The 21,853-nt window shown below is 38.5% G+C and overlaps 1 protein-coding gene across 2 annotated transcripts in view; it reads right to left on the reverse strand.

Annotated features, from left to right (window-relative positions):
• FAF1 (Fas associated factor 1) overlaps positions 1-21,853 on the reverse strand; it is a 506,672-nt gene that overhangs the window by 206,329 nt on the left and 278,490 nt on the right. For both annotated transcript variants that reach the window (XM_050802190.1, XM_050802198.1), the window contains one exon: positions 2,413-2,499. In XM_050802190.1, coding sequence (XP_050658147.1) covers positions 2,413-2,499 — 87 coding nt within the window. The remainder of the gene's footprint in view (positions 1-2,412; positions 2,500-21,853) is intronic.

Raw genomic sequence — 21,853 nt, forward strand, 5'->3', positions numbered from 1 at the left:
ATTATTTTCTTCTATTTCTTCTATATATATAATTATTTCTTCTATAATATTACTATTTCTTGGAATAAGTTATTAGACAATACTAAGAACATTTCTGTTTTTTTCATGCCTCCTCAGGTAAACAGTAGACCATCATGTATGAACATTACTCTTTTATTTTTGTAAAAATAAATGTAGCATATTCTCTATCAAATTTCTCACTCAAGCAAGAAAAACAACAACAAAGAAAAACCAGAAGAAAACCACAAACACATCCCTATCCTTAACCGTAGATGACCAGCCAATAATTCTAATTATATACTATAATATCAATGCTGAAATCAGTTTTTTAGAAACAAATTTAGTACCTAAACCTAAAGATTTTTTTTTCTGGAAATGTTTATTAAAAATAAAGGGGCTTTTGTTTTTGTTTTTCAGATGGAGTTTTGCTCTTGTTGCCCAGTGGAGTGCAATGGCACAATCTCGGCTCACTGCAACCTCCCTTTCCAGGTTCAAGTGATTCTCCTGCTTTAGCCCCGCAGCTAGCTGGGATTACAGGCATAAACCACCATGCCCAGCTAATTTTGTATTTTTATTAGAGACAGGGTTTCACCATGTTGGCCAGGCTGGTTTCAAACTCCTGACCTTGGCCAGTGGCTCATGCCTGTAATCTCAGCACTTTGGGAGGCCAAGGCCGGCAGGTCACCTGAGGTCAGGAGTTCAAAACCAGCCTGGCCTACATGGTGAAACTTCATCTCTATTAAAACTACAAAAATTACCCGGGCATGGTGGAGAGCACCTCCCAGATACTTGGGAGGCTGAGGCAGGAGAACTGCTTGAACACAGAAGGTAGAGGTTGCAGTGAGCCAAGATTGTGTCATTGTACTCCAGCCTGGGCAACAGAGCAAGATTCCATCTCAAAAACAAACAAACAAACAAACTCCCGACCTCAGGTGATCCACCGGCCTCGGCCTCCCAAAGTGCTGGGATTACAGGTGTGAGCCACCGTGCCTGACCAAAAATAAAGGTTTTGCTATTTTCTGATTATTAAAGTTTCTGATTTTTAAAATTTCATAATCCACAAAGCATTTTCTAAAGGCATAGTGTTTACATTGTAATTAGATTCAAGTAGCATCTACATAAATTGTCTTAAAACTTTTCTGTCTTCCACAAAGAATTATTTTATATTAAAATATATAGTGGTGGTGCTGGAAGAGGAGTGAACTGTAGTTATTATCCAGGCAGAAATATAATATTTACTAGAAAATATTGAAAGGTAATTCAATTCTTAGGCATAATCATTATTTCAGTATTGATCATTACAAGATGTTTATAAAGTCCCAATTTCTTTTTAGCCCTATTTATTTTAAAAATTAGAAGTAACTTGAGATTTCCAGAAACATTCTCATTTTCACTTTTACTTTTTTAAAAAAATTAGATATCTGGTTAGACAAGCAAGTTTGTGGGGAAAAGTGGCCAAAACTGAATTTCAGATGGCCTCCTTATATAGTGAAATTTACTCTCACAGAAAAGAGCAATAAGTGGAAATGAAAAGAGATAGGAAAGGCTTCAAAAATTTACAATAGGAAAATCATTATAAAAAATATAATAAGGGTAAAAATGACAGGCTATTTTCTTCCAGCTTCTTACAGTAGCGAAATTTATGGGTATGTTTGAGATTAAAGTGCTATTAATATTAACTATAAAAATTAACTTTTAAGTGTCAGTCTACTATGAAAAAGGTAGTTTTAAAATTAAATACAATGATTGGCTTGATTTTGAAATATCTGTAATTTAGGAAAGAAAATGTTTTTGCCTTGAACATTTCATTAGTAGTATCTGAATATATTCTTCTCATCAAGAAAAAAATTAAGTCAAACCCAGCAGCATCAAATTCTTGCATTGATAACTGTAACATTACCAACAGAACGTTGACCTGCTTGGCTTGTGATATCTGTTCCAAAAGTGAACTCAAATTATTACAACTTCTCTTACTTTCACATTGTTTGGTTTAGATAATTATTTCCTTTTTTTTTGAGATGCAGTTTCACTTTTGTCACCCAAGCTGGAGTGCAATGGTGCAATCTCAGCCCACTGCAACCTTCACCTCCCAGGTTCAAGTGATTCTCTTACCTCGACCTCCTGAGTAGTGGGATTAGAGGTGCCTGCCACCATGCCCAGCTAATTTTTGTGTTTTTAGTAGAGATAGGGTTTCACCATGGTGGCCAGGTTGGTCTCAAACTCCTGACCTCAGGTGATCCACCCACCTCAGCCTCCCAAAGTGCTGGGAGGCGTGAGCCACCGTGCCTGGCTAGATAATTCTTTCAATGGAAGACTCAATGCATTTGATTGTGCTTATTATCAAAGCCAAATAGACTGAAAGTGGCAAAAGAGAAAGGAGGATATAAAGCTGAAAATATGACTGTCACTCACTGAGTCGTCTGTAGCAGAAGTTGGCCAGCCCTCCCACAATTGGTGGCGAACGGGTATACTTGTAAGGTCATACACATTTCTCTTTACCTATGAAAAGAAAGAGACAGGACAATTAAAATAGACTTTTCACATGACTTATAGTTTCCAATCAATTTATGAGACACACAATGTATTTCCTGTTTTCTTCTAGATTCAAAACAAGAATTTGAAACTATAAAAACCCAAGTCAAAAAATTTTGTAAAAAAGAACAAAACCAAACTTAAAAGCAGATTCTCAATGAAGACTAGATGAAGTAAGAGTTAAGAAACATCCCTCCTTTCTTGTTTTCAGCCCCTGGCTGGCTTCATTTCTTTTCAGTCAGGAAACTTCAGGCACCCAGTTCCCTAAAGGCAAAGTACAATTATGAATTTTTATAATTTATTTAATTGTTAAAATGTACAATGATTCAAAACCAAAAACATATTTCGTTTTTATGTGGAATAGTGAAGGGTAGTTTTATTACAGGGAAGTGGGGCAGGGGCGGAAAAACCTAAAATTGTCTTTACATTTTTTAAGTAAGTTTCAAAGATATAGAAACTTCTTATTAAAGGAGCACAGGGCCACGCACAGTGGCTCACACCTGTAATCTTAGGACTTTGGGAGGCCAAGGCAGGTGGATCACCTGAGGTCAAGAGTTCGAGACCAGTCTGGCCAACATGGTGAAACCCCATCTTTAACTAAAAATACAAAAAATTAGCCAGGCGTGGTGGTGGCTCCTATAATCCCAGCTACTTGGGAGACTGAGGCAGGAGAATCATTTGCATCCAGGAGGCAGAGGTGGCAGTGAGCTGAGATCGCGCCACCGCACTCCAGCCTGAGCAACAGAGTGAGACTCTATCTCCCCACCACCGACAAAAAAAAAAAGTAGCACAGGTTATTTTTTTGAAATCAATCCAAACTAAAAACTATTTCATGTAATATTTACTAACATCAGAGCTATAGGCCCTTCCTGAAAATTAAATACAAAAAATGCATTAAAGCTGAGAAACTATTTTTCCCAACATGCAACATTATACCTTCTACTTTGAAAGGGAAGGAGGTAAACTTATCAGAATAAAGTGTTGGAAGGTTAAACTCTACATCAGCCAGTAATTAAGAAGTGTTGGCTGGGCGTGGTGGCTCACACCTGTAATCCTAGCACTTTGGGAGGCTGAGGTGGGCGGATCACTTGAGGTCAGGAGTTCAAGACCAACCTGGCCAACACAGCAAAACCTTGTCTTTACAAAAAATACAAAAATTAGCCAGGTGTGGTGGCACGTGCTTGTAATCCCAGCTACTCAAAAAGCTGAGGCAGGAGAATGGCTTGAACCCAGGAGGCAGAGGTTGCAGTGAGCTGAGATTGTGCCACCGCACTCCAGCCTGGGCAACAGTGTGAGACTCTGTCTCAAAAGAAAATAATAAAAATAAAAATAAAAGAAGTGTTACTGGGTGTGGTGGTTCACACCTGTAATCCCAGCACTTTAGGAGGTCAAGGTAGGAGGATCACATGAGCTCAGGAGTTCAAGATGAGCCTGGGCAACATAGTGAGATCCCATTTCTACCAAAAAATAACATTAGCTAGGCATGGTGGCTCATGCCTGTAGTCCCCACTACACAGGAAGCTGAGGTGGGGCGACTGTTTGAGTCCAAGAGGTTGAGGATACAGTGAGCCATGATCACGCCACTGGACTCCCACCTGGCAGACAGAGCAAGACCTTGTTTCAAAAAAAAAAAAAGAAAAAAGCAATATGTCTCTCTTCAGGTTTTCTTTTCTATTTTAGTTTTTATTCACAAATAAATTAATGAATCATAACAATGGAGAGATTATCCATTTTAACTAATTCTTCAAGTTAATTATGGCACTATTATCCTACTGTATCAAATGAAGTTAGGATTGAAATGCTCCCTATCATATGTTCTATGTTAAGACTTGAGGCCAGGCATGGTGTCTCATGCCTGTAATCCCAACCCTTTGGGAGGCCAAGCTGCGAAGATCCCTTGAGCCCAGCAGATCGAGGCAGCAGTGAGCCATGACTGTGCCACTGAACTCTAGATGACACAGTGAGACCCTGTCTCAAAAAACAAAACAAAACCCAAAGACTTCAATAGATTCTCATACTTCAACAAGCATCATGCATTTATGTTTTAAAAATGCAGAAGCTTAAAGTATCATGTTGTCCAATTACAGCATTTTGTTTTCACATTACCCTTTCTTATACATAATCACATCTAAGTTACCATTCCAGTGAAATAGAGATACAAGTTCACTACGGAAAGGAGAAACAAAAAATAAAACAAAAACACAGAACTCATTCTATTTTTACCTCTAATTCACACCTGTGGAAAAATGACTTAGTAAATGAGATCTGAGGAGCTTGGGAATGGCTTGATCTGTACTCAATTCAAACAAACAGGTTTTCTTTAGAGTTTCTTAGCAAATGGCTAGTCTACCATGCAATATTTTGTTTATAGTTGGTCACATTGTTTGGAAATTTTTATCAGTCATTATCAACCCAACAATTTAACCAAATGTAATTGGGTTAACATCTAACCACTTTCACTAGCTGTTATTATTTTGTTATTTTTAAACATTAGTGTTCTTAACAAGAAAAGTGTTCCACAAACCTAGAGTGTTACATTAATAAAAGATGAAGGCTAGAAGAGGGAGTATGAGGAGTCTTTAGGCTTCAAGGCAAAAGAATTTCTTAAAACTATTTCGTAAAATAATTAAGAAATTATTACTTTAAAATAATTTCTTGAAATTTATTTTTGATTATGTTATCTAGATATAACAAACTTTATCAGTTATTTTTGAAAAAAAGCAGGACAAATATTTACATCCTTTTGGAAAGGCGGCAAAGCTACTTTAGCATTGTAAAGTATACACAAATACTATGAGTATACAAACAAATAACTTTGGAGTGGGATTCTTTAAATTCCATCTTAATTCCAAAATACAACAATAAGGTATTATGAAATAAACAGTATTTTCTTCTTTCATTAACTCATCTGTAACTGCACTAAATTGAATAACATTCCTTTGCTATTCTAAGCCTGAAAAGCACGTCCTGGCTATAGTGTTATGTTGGTATAAAGCACAACGCCAGACTGATGTGCTGAACAAAAGTGATCAAAGTTAGAGTAATGTTAGCCATTGCACAAGTATTTGGCTTCATTGTTCTCCCCAGAATGACATCTGTTAAGCAACTTGTCATAGAATAAACTGGCTAATGCAGACAGAACTTGGCTGAGAGAGTCCCATGTAAAGCATATTAGGCTAATGTTTGATTGTTCCAATGCAAAGGCTAAATTCACAGAGTATTCTGAGTTTAAACTAAAAGAATCTTATGTTAAACCACAATCACTAAACAATTTAACTGAAAACAAATTTGTTGTTCAAAAATAATTCCATGCATACCAATGCTGTACATATGTAGATGTTATCAGTATATGGATGAAGCACAAGTGATAAGATAGTAAAAGCATCAAAACAGTGGGGATTTTACTAATAGATTACAATTCCATTTTCTTTATTGATGATTATGTTTAATAAAAAATTGAAATCATAATCCTGCAGAGAAGAAAGAAATCCAAAATGTACACAAAAGAAACATAAAAACAATTCTGAAAAAAGTTAGTATTCTAGGAAACCTAAATGATAAAATACAGCTTTGTATAAAATGATACAGACGAATTTAAAGTCATCATGGATCAGATGAAGGACACAGTTCTTTCAGAGGAGGGAAGATGAAGAAATAAGAGGAAGAAAGAGGGAGGGGGAATGGAGAGGGAGAAAAGGAGGAAGAAGGGGAAAGGGAAAAGGAGGAAAGAGAGAGAGAAGATGGAGGGTAAAGAGACAGAGAGAAAGAGATGATAGGGAAAGAAAGAGGAGAGAGAAGTGAGAAAGAGAGGAGGAAGGACACTAATTGATTGACTTGGGATTTGAGAGCACTTTAAAGAAGTAGAAAGAACATACACACACAGGCTGGGTTGCAGTGGCTGGCATGACCAGCTGCCAATATTGTGCTGCTTCTGATGGAGTTTCATCTTTAGTGTGTGTTAAATTCCAGTTAAGGACAAGTGGCACTTCACAGGGTAACATTTCCTAAGGGCTTTTTTATCTTACACATTTTTTGTTTTTGATCAGCATTGGCTCAAGATCATGCTGAACCTTCATAATCTCTTTAATTCTTGTTTTACATTAAGCTCTAAATCTATGAGATTTCAGACTCCTAAACTATGCAAATGTTTCAATTAGTTCAGAAGGAATTTAATAAATTCTTTGATTACCAGCTGAACATTAAAATTACGTTACAAACTATATTGTATTTAGATCTAGAGTTCTGGATTGACAACAGATTTTCTAATTTGCATTCAAGTTTTTCTAAAGGTATGGTTTAATTTCTTCCATATTGTTTCAGATAAGACAGTCGTTTGCAACTGAGGAAATATATAAATCAGATTAACTTTTAATAGTATAGAATTAATTACTGATTTGTTTCCTTATTATTTATTTGTCATTGCTAATAAACACCTGTTTATATAGTATAATTAATATGAAAAACTAAGTAATAATCTCTACTTCAAACTTCATAGTTCCTCAATGTCTGTGGAAATTTCAGTGTTAAACACAGCACTGGTGAAAAGATCATTTCATTATAACCTACTCAGTATAAAATTATAAAAGTACCTTCATAAGATATTCATCTCCCACTAACTTTTTTTTTTATTCATTTAAATTTTCAGTTTTATTTTTTAGTTAAATTTCATCAGAATTTCTTAGGAAAGTAATTCTTAGGAAAAGTTGCTCTGCTAAAGGTTAAACCGTGAAGCTCAGATTAGTCTCAAATAAGTTGTTCTTAACTATTTAAATTGAAAAATATAAAATTTAGTAGATAACATTCTCAGTTATAAAACACCATTCCTTGTGAGCTAAATATCAAACTATTGAAAAACTTTTAGGGAATTTTAAATGTCATTCAGATATTATTCTTGTGAAAGCAAACTAATAAAAAAGTCACAAAGTTTGAGGTGTGGCAGCATACCTTGAGGCAGAGAACTAGATTTATTTATTTTTTATTTTTATTTTTTTGCTGAGACAGAGTCTTGCTCTGTCGCCCAGGCCAGAGTGCAGTGGGTTCTCGGCTCACTGCCAACTCTGCCTCCTGGGTTCAAGTGATTCTCCTGCCTCAGCCTCCTGAGTAGCTGGGATTACAGGCGTGTGCCACCACACCCGGCTAATTTTTGTATTTTTAGTAGAGACAGGGTTTCACCATGTTGGCCAGGCTAGTCTCGAACTCCTGACCTCATGATCTGCCCACCTTAGCCTACCAAAGTGCTGGAATTACAGGCGAGCTACCTTACCAAGCCAGAGAACTAGATTTCTAATCCTCATTCTGCTCAACTGTTACTGTGGAAAAATTGGTGGAGCCTTTCTGAGATCTCACGTACTCCGTCTTAGAAGAGAATAAAACATGATCATTTCTGATTTTCAAAGATCCAAAATGTTATTATTTCATGAAAATACTAGACTTAATCCTAGGTAGAAGAAAAGAGGTGCTAAATATATACAAGACGAGGAAGTAATGAGAGAAAATTTAAAATCATTAATGCTAGAAAATGGAGAAACAATCGGATAAATATAACAGAGACATCAAAAAGAAAAATGGCAAGTTATTTCACATGAGAAATAAAGATAATAAGCATTTTCGTGTTTTTTTTTGCATGATGAGTCTTAGTATTTACTTTTATTACACTTTTTAAAAAACACTAATTAATATTTTCCCCTTATGAGATCTCATTTAAAAATAAGGCCTGTCATACTGGTTTCCCAGAAAACTATTCTATCAACCTAATGTCATCAGAGTGGTTATATGATTTTGCCAGAATGCTACTAAGTGATATAGTTTTCAAGTTTTATTAATTTATCTCAACATTTAACATTTTTTTAAATCTGGCCCACAATTCTTCACATATCAAACATTTTGTTATTGCAAAATATAAAAACAAAATGTTCAGTAATCAGCATTTTAGTTTCTGGATTTTCTGAATTAAGATACTATGGCACTTTATAGTACAGCCCTTACAAAAAAGTACTCTGAAACTACAGCCATCCATCTCATTCTTTTATCATTCTTAGAAGAAAAAGGACTCCAGTCATATTAAAACCTGAGCTTAGACCAAATTTTAAATATATCAAACTTAAGCTCCCAGTGCATCACATTATCAGATGTTCTGGTTAAGAGTTTGTTAAATAACCGCATTGAGCAAATAAGTTATTTGTATGTGTGTGTGCTAAATCAAAATAACGCATACAAACTAGGCTTAATTCCAGTATCCTAGCAATCACTGGTGCTCTGAAAGGCTTATAGTTAAGAAAGCAATCACTTCTGAATCAGAAGTGATTCAGAGTGCGTTCTGAACACATACTTCATATCTAAGGCCTTTTTTTCTCCTCTTTTAAAAATTATTGTATACACGTTGCAGTTGCACATGGATTTGTTTTACTAAGATGCAAGTTAAAAACCTCCTTAAAATCCTTTCTGAACAAAAAACGTTTGAAACCGGATGGTGCAAGGGGAATGAGAAGGTGGCATCAGTAATCAAATGTTAATTAGCAAGCTTTCCCCCCCCCCGCCCCGGGGCTGGCCTGTGTTGGAGAATTCAAATCAGAAATCAATGCTCTAAGTGTTTAACTATTACTTCTTCTCATTAACCATTAAAAAGACCAAGCTATTCTCTCCTCATAAAAACAGTAACTGGAGACATTTCTTTTTCTCAAATACTATCTTTCCAGAAAACAATGAAGATCTGTTTCAAGAAATCTATAAAAATGAAGTTGCTTTCAATCAGGCTTTGCACTGACTGTATTCTGCAGTTTTAAAAAATCTTTTGGCTCTAAATGAATTCTTCATTTTAATAACTGTAACTTAGTTTTGCTTTGTACCATACTTTAAAAACTTATTTCAACTCTTACTTGGCTATAAAGAAATTTGACAATTGCCTTTCTAAGAGATTACTAGGATGATGACAGTAAAGTTAATCAAATATGGACTAATTTAAATGTATTTAATTGGAGATGGATTTTGGCCATCCTGAAACACTACCCAGGATAAGATTTAACACTTCCATGGGTAACATGGTTATGTTCATAATTTCCAATACTAAAAGTCTGGTGTGAGTGAAAGCAACTTGACAATTGCAAAGTTAGATATTACTTAAATAACAACTAATAATCACACATTTATTAAAATGAATTTGTATCTTTTTTTTTTTTTTTTGAGACGGAGTCTCACTCTGTCGCCCAGGCTGGAGGGCAGTAGCGCGATCTCAGCAGCAAGCTCCGCCTCCCAGGTTCACGCCATTCTCCAGCCTCAGCCTCCAGAGTAGCTGGGACTACAGGTGCCCCCCACCATGCCCGGCTAATTTTTTGTATTTTTAGTAGAAATGGGGTTTCACCATTCACAGGATGATCTCGAACTCCTGACCTCGTGATCCGCCTGCCTCAGCCTCCCAAAGTGCTGGGATTACAGGCGTGAGCCACCGGGCCCGGCCGTGAATTTGTATCCTTAGTAAAAGGTCAAACCTGGATTTTAAGATAAAAGACAATGCCTTTTTTTTTTTTTTTTTCCAAGCTGTATAATTTTTATTCTTATTTTTCTATTCTTTAGAGTTTTAAGAAATGTATTCTTTTTTTTTTTTTTTTTTTTTTTTAATACTTTAAGTTCTAGGGTACATGTGCATAACGTGCAGGTTTGTTACATACATATACTTGTGCCATGTTGGTGTGCTGCACCCATCAACTCGTCAGCACCCATCGGCTCGTCATTTACATCAGGTATAACTCCCAATGCAATCCCTCCCCATAATAGGCCCCGGTGTGTGATGTTCCTCTTCCAGAGTCCAAGTGATCTCATTGTTCAGTTCCCACCTATGAGTGAGAACATGCGGTGTTTGGTTTTCTCTTCTTGCGACAGTTTGCTGAGAATGATGGTTTCCAGCTGCATTCATGTCCCTACAAAGGACAGACACAAACTCATCCTTTTTTATGGCTGCATAGTATTCCACAGTGTATATGTGCCACATTTTCTTAATCCAGTCTGTCACTGATGGACATTTTGGTTGATTCCAAGTCTTTGCTATTGTGAATAGTGTCACAATGAACATACGTGTGCATGTGTCTTTATAGCAGCATGATTTATAATCCTTTGGGTATATACCCAGTAATGGGATGGCTGGGTCATATGGTACTTCTAGTTCTAGATCCTTGAGGAATCGCCATACTGTTTTCCATAATGGTTGAACTAGTTTACAATCCCACCAACAGTGTAAAAGTATTCCTGTTTCTCCACAACCTCTCCAGCACCTGTTGTTTCCTGACTTTTTAATGATTGCCATTCTAACTGGTGTGAGATGGTATCTCATTGTGGTTTTGATTTGCATTTCTCTGATGGCCAGTGATGACGAGCATTTTTTCATGTGTCTGTTGGCTGTATGCATGTCTTCTGATAAAAGACAATTCCTAAAGTGCTAAGAAAATTTTCATAGATGAGAAAAGCTAAACATAATTCACAAATTAAAAAGAAGCTAAATTTTAGGAGCTTTCTGAAAAACAAAAGTTTATAGAAACTGTGAAGTTGCAGGAATTAAAATTATAACTGGAAAAAAAGGTTAATTATTTTTCTTTTTTTTTTTATTATTATCCTTTAAGTTCTAGGGTACATGTACATAACGTGCAGGTTTGTTACATATGTATACTTGTGCCATGTTGGTGTGCTGCACCCATCAACTCGTCAGCACCCATCAACTCATCATTTACATCAGGTATAACTCCCAATGCAATCCCTCGCCCCTCCCCCCTCCCCCCTCCCCCCTCCCCGTGATAGGCCCTGGTGTGTGATGTTCCCCTAGGTTAATTATTTTTCTACAACAGTGGTTCTTAAAGGGTGGTGGCTGGACCAGGTACTAGTATCACCTGGAAACTATTAGAAATGCAAATTCATGGGCCCCACTACAGACCTAGCGTATGGAACACCCTGGTGCCCAGCAATCTGTCTTTTAACAAGCTCTTTAGGTAACTCTTACCAAGCTAAATTTTAAGAAGCATTGCTTTTTTTTTTTTTTCTTTCAATTTTATTTTATTTTTTTGCGATGGAGTCGCTGTCACCCAGGCTGGAGTGCAGAGGCACAATCTCAGCTCACTGAAACTTCCGCCTCCCAGGTTCAAGTGATTCTTCTGCCTCAGCCTCCCAAGTACCTGGGACTACAGGCACATGCCACCACACCTGGCTAATTTTTGTATTTTTTTAGTAGAGACAGGGTTTCACCATATTGGCCAGCCTGGTCTCGAACTCCCAACCTTGTGATCCACCCACCCTGGCCTCCCAAAGTGCTAGGATTACAGGTGTGAGCCACCGCGCCCGGCAAGAAGCACTGCTTTAGAATGTGCAAATAATATATAGGCTCTTCCAGATAGCCATGCCTCTCGAGTTTACTGATACTAAAATTCTTTGAACTCTGCCTAAGGTGGCCAGTCACTTTTGAGAATAAATATAATTAATAACGATTTGTTGCAGAAATTCTAAAAATGTTGCAATTTCATTTGGATGATGTGATTTCATTAGCCTAAGAAATTAATGAGAGAAGATACTACCTCTTTACTACAGACTTCGTTGCATTCTTAGTTTAATCTAAATATCTGTTAATTGAAAACCTGCTAATTTTTTTTTTTTCCTCTGTCACCAGGCTGGAGCACAGTCGTGCAATCTTGGCTCACTGCAACCTCTGCCTCCAGAGTTCAAGCAATTCTCCTGCCTCAGCCTCCCAAGTAGCTGGGATTACAGGCGTGTGCCACCATGCCCAGCTAATTTTTGTGTTTTTAGTAGAGACAGAGTTTCACCATTTTGGCCAGGATGGTCTCGATCTCTTGACCTTGTGATCTGCCCGCCTCGGCTTCCCAAAGTGGTGGGATTACAGGTATGAGCCATTGTGCCGGGCCAATCTTTAGTTTTTCTGTCTCAAGCTTAAGTGTGACTGCTTCCTGGTCATAATACATATTTGGAACTTGCAGTAAACCTGCAAACTCACAATAAATGACCTTTGGTCTCACTAAACAAACTTGGAAGATATCTATCTATGTCAGATAAACTGAAGAAATGTCCCTAACCACCAGAAAACTATGTTTGAGCCATATAAAAAACTAAACAGAAGTCCAGGCGCGGTGGCTCACGCTTGTAATCCCAGCACCTTGGGAGGCCGAGACAGGCGGATCACTAGGTCAGGAAATCGAGACCATCCTGGCTACCAAGGTGAAACTCCGTCTCTACTAAAAATACAAAACCAAAATTAGCCGGGCGTGGTGGCGGGCGCCTGTCGTCCCAGCTACTCCGGAGGCTTAGGCGGGAGAATGGCGTGAACCCAGGAGGCGGAGCATGCAGTGAACCGGGATCGTGCCACTGCACTCCAGACTGGGCGACAGAGTGAGACTCCGTCTCAATAAACAAACAAACAAACAAACAGGTTATGTTTTCCTTTTGTAGGATAGCTGAAACAAGGCCCAAAAGAAAAAGGTTAGTTTCCTAACAGTCAGACAAGACCTTGTCACAAAGGGCAATATTTCTTCTGTACAGGGAACAAAACTTTTCCAATTATTTAATGGCCTAGTAAATAATATGAAAAAAACGTTTCTTACAGCCTGCAATAAATAAAATAACAACCACTCAATAAAGGCTCTTAAAATCTCATTTAAAAATCAAGTAAATTAATCAATTTATAATTCTTTTCAGGAAGGAAAACACCAATTAAGCCCAAAGACAATTTTAGAAATAACTGAAGCAATTATAGGAACATTTTTAGGAATTTTACTTTAACCTAACACCATTTTGTGAAATTCAATTTTATATAATACTTTAAAGATTGGACACATAAATCAAGAAATACTGCAGACCAGAAATGTTTTGATTTTTAAATTTGAGTTTTAGTAGATAATCTGATACAATGTCAGAAGCAATGTACTAATCTTAAAGACATGATCATAACTGCAACCAAATATTTCGCTATAAGGATATTCATTGCAGCCTTGTTTATCACCACACAAAATCATATCAAAACACAAAATTGGCATAATATCCAATAATAGAATAAATAAGATACCGTGCAGTTATTAAAGTGATGAACCAACATCAACAAAGCAGAGCCCAGAGGTCAAATCCAGTCTACTGTCTGTTTCTGTCCATAAAGTTCCACTGGAACACAGCCACATCCATTTGTTTACATATTTTCTCTGGCTGTTTTTGCACTACTAAGTTAGCAGAGTTGAGTAGATGCAACAGAGACTGCATGGCCTAAAAACCCTAAAATAGGAATTATCTGTCTCTTTCCAGGAAAAAAATCTGCTGACCCCTAATGTGGAAGAATATTTGGTAATATAAAAAGTTGTTACACGATCTTTTTAAAAACCAGGTTACGAAATAATATGAATCTCTGTTTAAGTTATGTGTGTATAAGTATAGGTACATATGTATGCATACCATATGTACGCTTAGAAAAAAGATCAGGCCAGGTGCAGAGGTTCACGCCCATAATCCCAACATTTTGGGAGGCCAAGGTGGGCAGATCACTTGACGTCAGGAGTTCGACACCAGTCTGGCCAACATGATGAAACCCTGTCTCTACTAAAAATACAAAAATTAGCTAGGTATGGTGGTGCATCCTGTAATCCCAGCTACTCAGGAAGCTGAGGCACAAGAATTGCTTGAACCTGGGAGGCAGAAGTTGCAGTGAGCCCAGATCATACCACTGCATTCCAGCCTGGGTAACACAGCGAGACTCCATCTCAAAAAAAAAAAAAAAAGACCAGGTGATCTGCCTGCCTTGGCCTCCCAAACTGCTGGGATTACAGGCGTGAGCAACCGCGCCCAGCCGTCCACTGGACACTTTTTTGTGTTTTTTTGAGACAGTGTCTTACTCTGTCACCCAGGCTGGAGTGAAGTGGGGCTATCACAGCTCACTGCAGCCTGGATCTCCTGGGCTGATGAGATCCTCCCAACTCAGCCTTCTGAGTGACTACAGATGCATACCACCACACCTGGGTAAATTTTTAAACTTTTTGTAGAGAGGAGATATCATTATTTTGCCCAGGCTGGTCTCAAACCCCTGGACACAAGCAATCCTCCCACCTCAGCACCCTCAAAGTGCTGGGATTACAGGTTGTAAGCCACTGTGCCCGGCTACCGGACACTTTTATAACTGTAATGTGTATGAATCTTCTATGAAACCATTTGCACTTAATTCTAAACAGTGGTCATTAAGTAGTAACAAGTGAGTGGGGCGCAGTAGCTCACGCCTATAATCCCAACACTCTGGGAGGCTGAGGTGGGCGGATCACCTGAGGTCAAAAGTTCGAGACTAGCCTGGCCAACATGGTGAAACTCCATCTCTACTAAAAATACAAAAATTAGCCAGGCATGGTGGCACACATCTGTAATCCCAGCTACTCGGGAGGCTGAGACAGGAGAATTGCTTGAACCCAAAAGGCAGAGGTTGCAGTGAGCCGAGGCCACACCACTGCAATCCAGTCTGGGCGACAGAGTGAGACTCCATCTCAAAAACAACAACAGCAACAAGAACAACAAAAACTAGTAACAAGTGAGAGTGACCAACTATGGGCAAAGCCCCTGTTATGAAAGCAAATGAGCCTTTTCACAGCTGCTGCGCTGCAATGGATAATGCAGTTATAGTCTGTCCACTTTGTACTTTTAAGTGATGAAGAGGAAGAACAACAAAGCCAGTAACAATAACAATAGCAACTTGTTACTGTTTCAACAATTGAATGCTTCACAGAAAGGTAGCAGAGTTCCTGGTATCACACACATCAGGGAAAGATGGCAAGATAAAAAATCTCCAAGGAAAATGAATCAAGGAAAAAGAAGAGCATATTAAAATAGTTAATTTTTTTATTTTATTATTTTTTTTTTTTTGAGACAGAGTCTCACTCTGTTGCCCAGGCTGGAGTGCAGTGGTGGGATCTCGACTCACTGCAAGCTCCGCCTCCCGGGTTCACGCCATTCTCCTGCCTCAGCCTCCCAAGTAGCTGGGACCACAGGCACCCACTACCACACCCAGCTAATTTTTTCTATTTTTTAGTAGAGACAGGGTTTCACCCTGTTAGCCAGGATGGTCTCGATCTCCTGACCTCGTGATCTGCCCGCCTCGGCCTCCCAAAGTGCTGGGATTACAGGCGTGAGCCACCGCGCCCGGCCTAAAATAGTTAAATTTTATCATGAGAGTTACCAAGGCTCTTCCTCTTACACTTTTGGCCAATGCGTTCTGAGTCTCCTTCACCCCTGACATTAGTAAGGATTTTGGCTGGAATAAAAGAATATGAAGATATTCACACTATGGGCCTGCTACTTCTACTTGGCTAATGGACAGTAAATCAATTATGCCCTATCCTGTTATTCCAGTTTTCCCTCTCTCAACAGTTGGGCACTCTTGCCAACTACTCTTCTATGCTTTTGATCTGGACAAGTGAAACTCTTATCAGAAACAGTTAGCTGTGTCTTATTTGTAACCTCTGTAAGTTCTAAACTAAAAAACTGCATCTACAAGGAAGACAATTTACCAGTGCCATTAATCTACTTTGCCCACTTGTTTTTTAAAGAATTGTACTTCCTTTTTAATTTTATTTCATGTGAGTTAAAAAACACAAGTGCACACATGCACAAACACAGACAAATTAAGCTATTTGCCTAAATGTCATTCACTTAGTTAATATTCAGAACAATAATGCAGATTTTTAAAATTCTTAGTCCATTTTCCTTTTCTTCAAGAAAACATTTTTTTTTTCCTTAAAGAAAAGACCATTGCTTCTACAGCAAGTTTCAAACTTTAAAATGCTGACAATGTTAATGCTTTTGGCAAAGAACCATCTTTATATTTTGATAATGACTACATCCTTTCCCACTCTGGTAGCACCACATTGATGCTCAGACATGATGTGATGTTTATGTTTGCTTTGCTGTTTTCTGTTGCCCATCCAGGTCTTTGCCTTTCTCTGAGATGTGAAAAAAGTGGTGGGAACCATCAGCAACAGAACCTCAGTCTATAATCAGGTCTCTCATAATTTTATCTTTTCTAGTTAACAAAAAAATGCAAAAAACAAAGACAACAAAGGGACTTAGTGTTGGGGTCTGCCATGAATACTAAAGTGGCCTGGGGGTGTGGCTCATCAAGTGAAAATAAACCATTCAAGTCATCCACATCAAGAAGAAAGTTTGGGAACAACTAGGCTAGTGTTTGCATTTGGGGCCCTGGAGTCAGGAGAGTTACATTTCCCGTCTCTCTGCATAACTAACGCACCAAAGACAACCCACTTAACCTCTCCTTTAGGAAATATTAAGTAAGCTCCTCCAAAGAACTGCCCTGAGAGATACTTAAAAGTGTGTCTAGTCAGGTTATCTGATTCTAACTTGCTACTCTGCAAGATCAGCTTTCAGCATTACTCTCAGAGATTTATAAGTGGGAGGGCAGAAAGCCTGTCTTAAGAAAAGTGGCTGCCTTGCCCATGAGCAACGTTATAAGAGTAAAGTCACCAAAATTACACACCTAGTTAAGTTTAGGTGAATATAGTAGAGTTGGAAAATGGCTCCAAATGACAATTTAATTAACTCGTACCAAATGAATTGACACTATGAAACAAAGTCTAATACTGCACACCAAACCCTAAGGACTGATGCTGCCAATGCTCAAAAGCTCCATACGACTGGCCTTTAATTAAGAAAGTAAAACCCAACCCAAGGATTCACTGTTAGGGCTGGCTCTGAAATGTAGATATAGCTATTTTAGAAAGAAAATACGGGGAATACCTTAGCAATCCCACTTAATGTATTATTAAGATCAGGAAAAAAAATTTAACCACATGATTCAATAAATAAGCAGGCATTCTGAATAAACTGCCTGAAGTCTCCTGTTAAAAAATTACTCCTATTTATTCATTAACAAAGCTATTCCTTAGCTCATCCCTGCCATAACCTGCTCTATTCAAAACCATATGGGAAAGGACATTAAAAAACCGCCACAAACCATGGACTTCTGGTATTAGTGCTACACACAGTATACCCCTATTCATTATTCTACCTCCCTTGTTTAATCTATCATTAAGATTCAGTGACCCTACACTAAATTTAAAGCAGATCCTTCCTTCCTCCCATGCCTAAATTCACATACTTTTCTAGTTGGGGATGCCCTCAAGTATTAACAACTCTACGGGGTTTCTCTAATCTCAGCTCTGAACTATGTCATGCTATAGAACCAAGAAATTGCCGTTTTACATCTCTAACTATGGAGGCTTCCATAAAAAAAAGACCATATAATTTACTTAATAAGATAAAGGGGGAAAATCACCATTTAATAAGTAGTTTTTCACTGTACATGGTAAAAGAGGCACATGGAGAGACAGTGTCATAGATTGTGTTGTCTTAAAAATGAGTAATACCTAAAGGCATTACTTCGACTGTATTCATCACAGAACTTAAAAGTTTTAAGGTAAAATTGTCAGATGTTGACTATCTTAATGGAACAACAAAGGGAAAAAAATGTTGATTTAAACATATAGTTGATTAAAAAAAAACTGGGAGGAAATAAAATTTCAAGAAAGCAAAAGTATTTCTAGGACATATGAAACTGAATTATCAAATTACAAACAAAAACTCTAATGACACTGTAGCAAAATAAAGGATAAGTAATTGTGTATGTAATAATCTACAAGAGCAAACAGAATTTTCTATGAAGATAGAAATGTTCTTTGTGCTGTCCTATATAGTGACCACTAACCACATATGGCTACTGAGCACTTGAAATGTAGCTAGTCCGACTGAGGGATAAAATTTTAAACTTTAGGCTGGGTGCAGTGGCTCATGCCTGCAATCCCAGCACTTTGGGAGGCTGAGGCGGGCGGATCACCTGAGGTTGGGAGTTCGAGACCAGCCCAACCAACATGGAGACACCTCATCTCTACTAAAAACACAAAATAAGCCAGGCGTGGTGGTGCATGCCTGTAATCCCAGCTACTTGGGAGGCTGAGGGAGGAGAATCGCTTGAACCTGGGAGGTAGAGGTTGTGGTGAGCCAAGACTGTGCCATTGCACTCCAGCCTGGGCAACAAGAGCAAAACTCCATCTCAAAAACAAACAAACAAACAAACAAATTAAACTTAAAAAAATGTTTTATTTATTTACATTTGGAGCCGCCAGAGGTGGGGCAGGGGAGGGACAGGGTATCACCCAGCTAATTTTTGTATTTTTTTTTTTGTAGTGATGGGATTTCGCCATGTTGCCCAGGCTGGTCTCGAACTCCTGGATTCAAACAATCTGCCTACCTCGACCTCCCAAAGTGCTGGGATTATAGGCATGAGCCATGGCGCCTGGCCAGCAATTTAAGTTTAAATTGCCATTCACAGCTAATAGTGGCCCTATTGGACAATATATTGATATTACTTAAGAAAGTAGAAAATATAGAGCAACATAAAAACATACTATTAATAAACTAGATAGTTACATGCTTCACTTCATTCTTATTTCATTATAGTGCTTGAACTATAAAGGTAGAAATACTGCAGTTAAATTAATTCTTCAAAATTATACTTTTACTGTTTTTAATAATGTTACTTTAAAGTAGTCTAAGGCGGGGCACAGTGGTTCATGCCTGTAATCTCAGCACTCTGGTGGCTGTGGTGGGTGGATCACTTGAGTTTAGCAGTTCCAGGCCAGCCTGGGCAACATGGCGAAACCCCATCTCTATAAAATACAAAGATTAGCCAGGTGTGATGGTGCATGCCTGTAGTCCCAGCTACTTGGGAGGCTGAGGCGGGGAAATTACTTGAGCCCAGGAGGTGGAAGATGCAGTGAGCTGAGATCCCACCACTGCATTCCAGCCTGGGTGACAGAGTGAGACTCTGCCTCAAATACATAAATAAATAATCCCAGCACTTTGGGAGGCCGAGGCAGGCAAATCACTGGAGGTCGGGCGTCCAAGACCAGCCTGGCCAACATGGTGAAACCCTGTCTCTACTAAAAATACAAAACGTAGCCAGGCATGGTGGTACAAACCTATAATCCCAGTTACTTGGGAGTCTGACGCAGGAGAATCTCTTGAAACCAGGAGGTGGAGGTTGCAGTGAACCGAGATCATGCCACTGCACTCCAGCCTGGGCAACAGAGCGAGACTCCATCTCAAAAAAAAAAAAAAAGATAAGTTTGACTTCCATAGCTGCCACATGATGTAACCTATGATCTAACTATTCATCAATCCATACATTCACAAAATGATTACTTGAGCATGATTACAGTGAATTAGATGTTACTGTAATAGATAATGTTAACAATATACCTGGCAGTTTTTTATTTAAGAGGGTGAGGATTCAAACTTAATCCATTTTTTTGGGTCAAGATCCTTAATGTATTCACGTACTAGGTTAGCAGCAGGTATAATGGATATTACAATCACTACCAGTCTCAGATTCAATACCTTATTTATTCATTAAGTACCTATTGAACATTTTAATTTTTTTTTTTTTTGAGACAGAATCTTGCTCTGTCACCCAGGCTGGAGTGCAGTGGCGCCATGAACATATTAAATTTTTATTATTTACTTTTAGAGACAGGGTCTGGCTCTGTCACCCTTGATCTTGCAGTGGCAAGATCAAGGTCACTGTAACCTTGAACTCCGGGATTCATCTGATCCTCCTGCCTCAGCCTCCTGAGTAGCTAGGACAGGTACATGCCATCTAATTTTTATATATTTTTTTTTGTAGAGAAAAGGTCTCACTATGTTGTCCAGGGTGGAATTTTGTCTTGTTTTGGTTTTTTGAGATGGAGTCTCGCTCTGTCACCCAAGCTGAAGTACAGTGGCGCAATCTCGGCTCACTGCAACCTCTGCCTCCCTAGTTCAAGGAATTCTCTGCCTTAGCCTCCCAAGTAGCTGGGATTACAGGCACCTGCCACCACACCCAGCTAATTTTTTAATTTTTTTTTTTTATTTTTAGTAGAGACGGGGTTTCACCATGTTGGTCAGGTTGGTCTCGAACTCCTGACCTCCTGATCCGCCTGCCTTGGCCTCCCAAAGTGCTGGGATTACAGATGTGAGTCACTGTGCCCAGCCCCAAGGCAATTTTTTTTTTTAATTGTACCATGACCCGTCCCTAAAAACTAAAACTGGAAAACTTTGTTCTTTTTCTGTAAATCATCCTCTCTTCCCTCACTTCTTGCCAAAGAAATTGTTACTCACACTATTCACTTACTTGGCTAACTCTTCCTTCACATATTTGGGAGATGCTTTAGTTCAACTAAATAATCATAAATCCCAAATTACTGTCAGGTACAAATTAATAAAGTTTGCTATAGTGATAGCTAACTCAAAGGGATATTTCAGAGATTCTGATCAAAGATACCTTGCCTTCAAACACAGGTGGGTGTTGTTTATGTTTCTGTGCAAGTGAATAGATATTGTCATGCATTCCAAAATAAATGGCAACTGCATTTGATCATATTCTATTTTTTGGCATGTTTTACTGCATTATGCCAGTAATAAGTAAATTTGAGGTTGTCTATCCTTGAAAATTGTCACAGCCTGGCAATCATGGCCAATGAAAGTCACTTATTTCAGAGCATCATTCTCTCAACTCCCCAATATTATCATTCATGCTTCATGTCCTACATTGAAAAAGAAAAGATGGGAATAGTTATCGCTAGAGCAATGCAAAACCCCTGTCACCTTGTACTATTTTATTTTATTTTAATTTATTTTATTTTATTTGACACACAGTTTCACTCTTTGTTGCCCAGGCTGGAATACAGTAGCGCGATGTCGGCTCACTGCAACCTCCGCCTCCCAGGTTCAACCAATTCTCCTGTCTCAGCCTCCCAAGTAGCTGGGATTACAAGTGTCCACCACCATGCCTGGCTAATTTTTGTATTTTTAGTAGAGACAGAGTTTTGCCATGTTGGCCAGGCTGGTCTCGAACCCCTGATCTCAGGTGATCTGCCTGCTCAGCCTCCCAAAGTGCTGGGATTACAGGTGTGAGCCACAGTGCCCAGCCAGACCTTGTACATTTTCAAGTAAATATGGTAAATTTTCTCTATGTGTATATATTAATGGTTCTTCTTTCTTCCATTCAACAAACATTTATTGAGTGCTTCCTTGAGTTCCAGACTCTCTGACAGTCACTAGAGCAGCAGTCAAAAATGCAAATTTCTAGAGCAGCCCAGTAAGTAACACAAATGAATGAAATGTGATGGGCAAATGGCATTCAGCCTTTGTTTCAAGGATACAATATTGGAATGTTAGGGACGATGGCAAATTAGAGAGCGTGTCCTATCCAAAGAGGTAGATGCTGCTCCAGACTAGCTGATTGCTGTTATAGAAAATG

This window comes from Macaca thibetana, chromosome 1 (assembly GCF_024542745.1).
Source record: "Macaca thibetana thibetana isolate TM-01 chromosome 1, ASM2454274v1, whole genome shotgun sequence".
Classification (NCBI taxonomy): Eukaryota; Metazoa; Chordata; class Mammalia; order Primates; family Cercopithecidae; genus Macaca; species Macaca thibetana.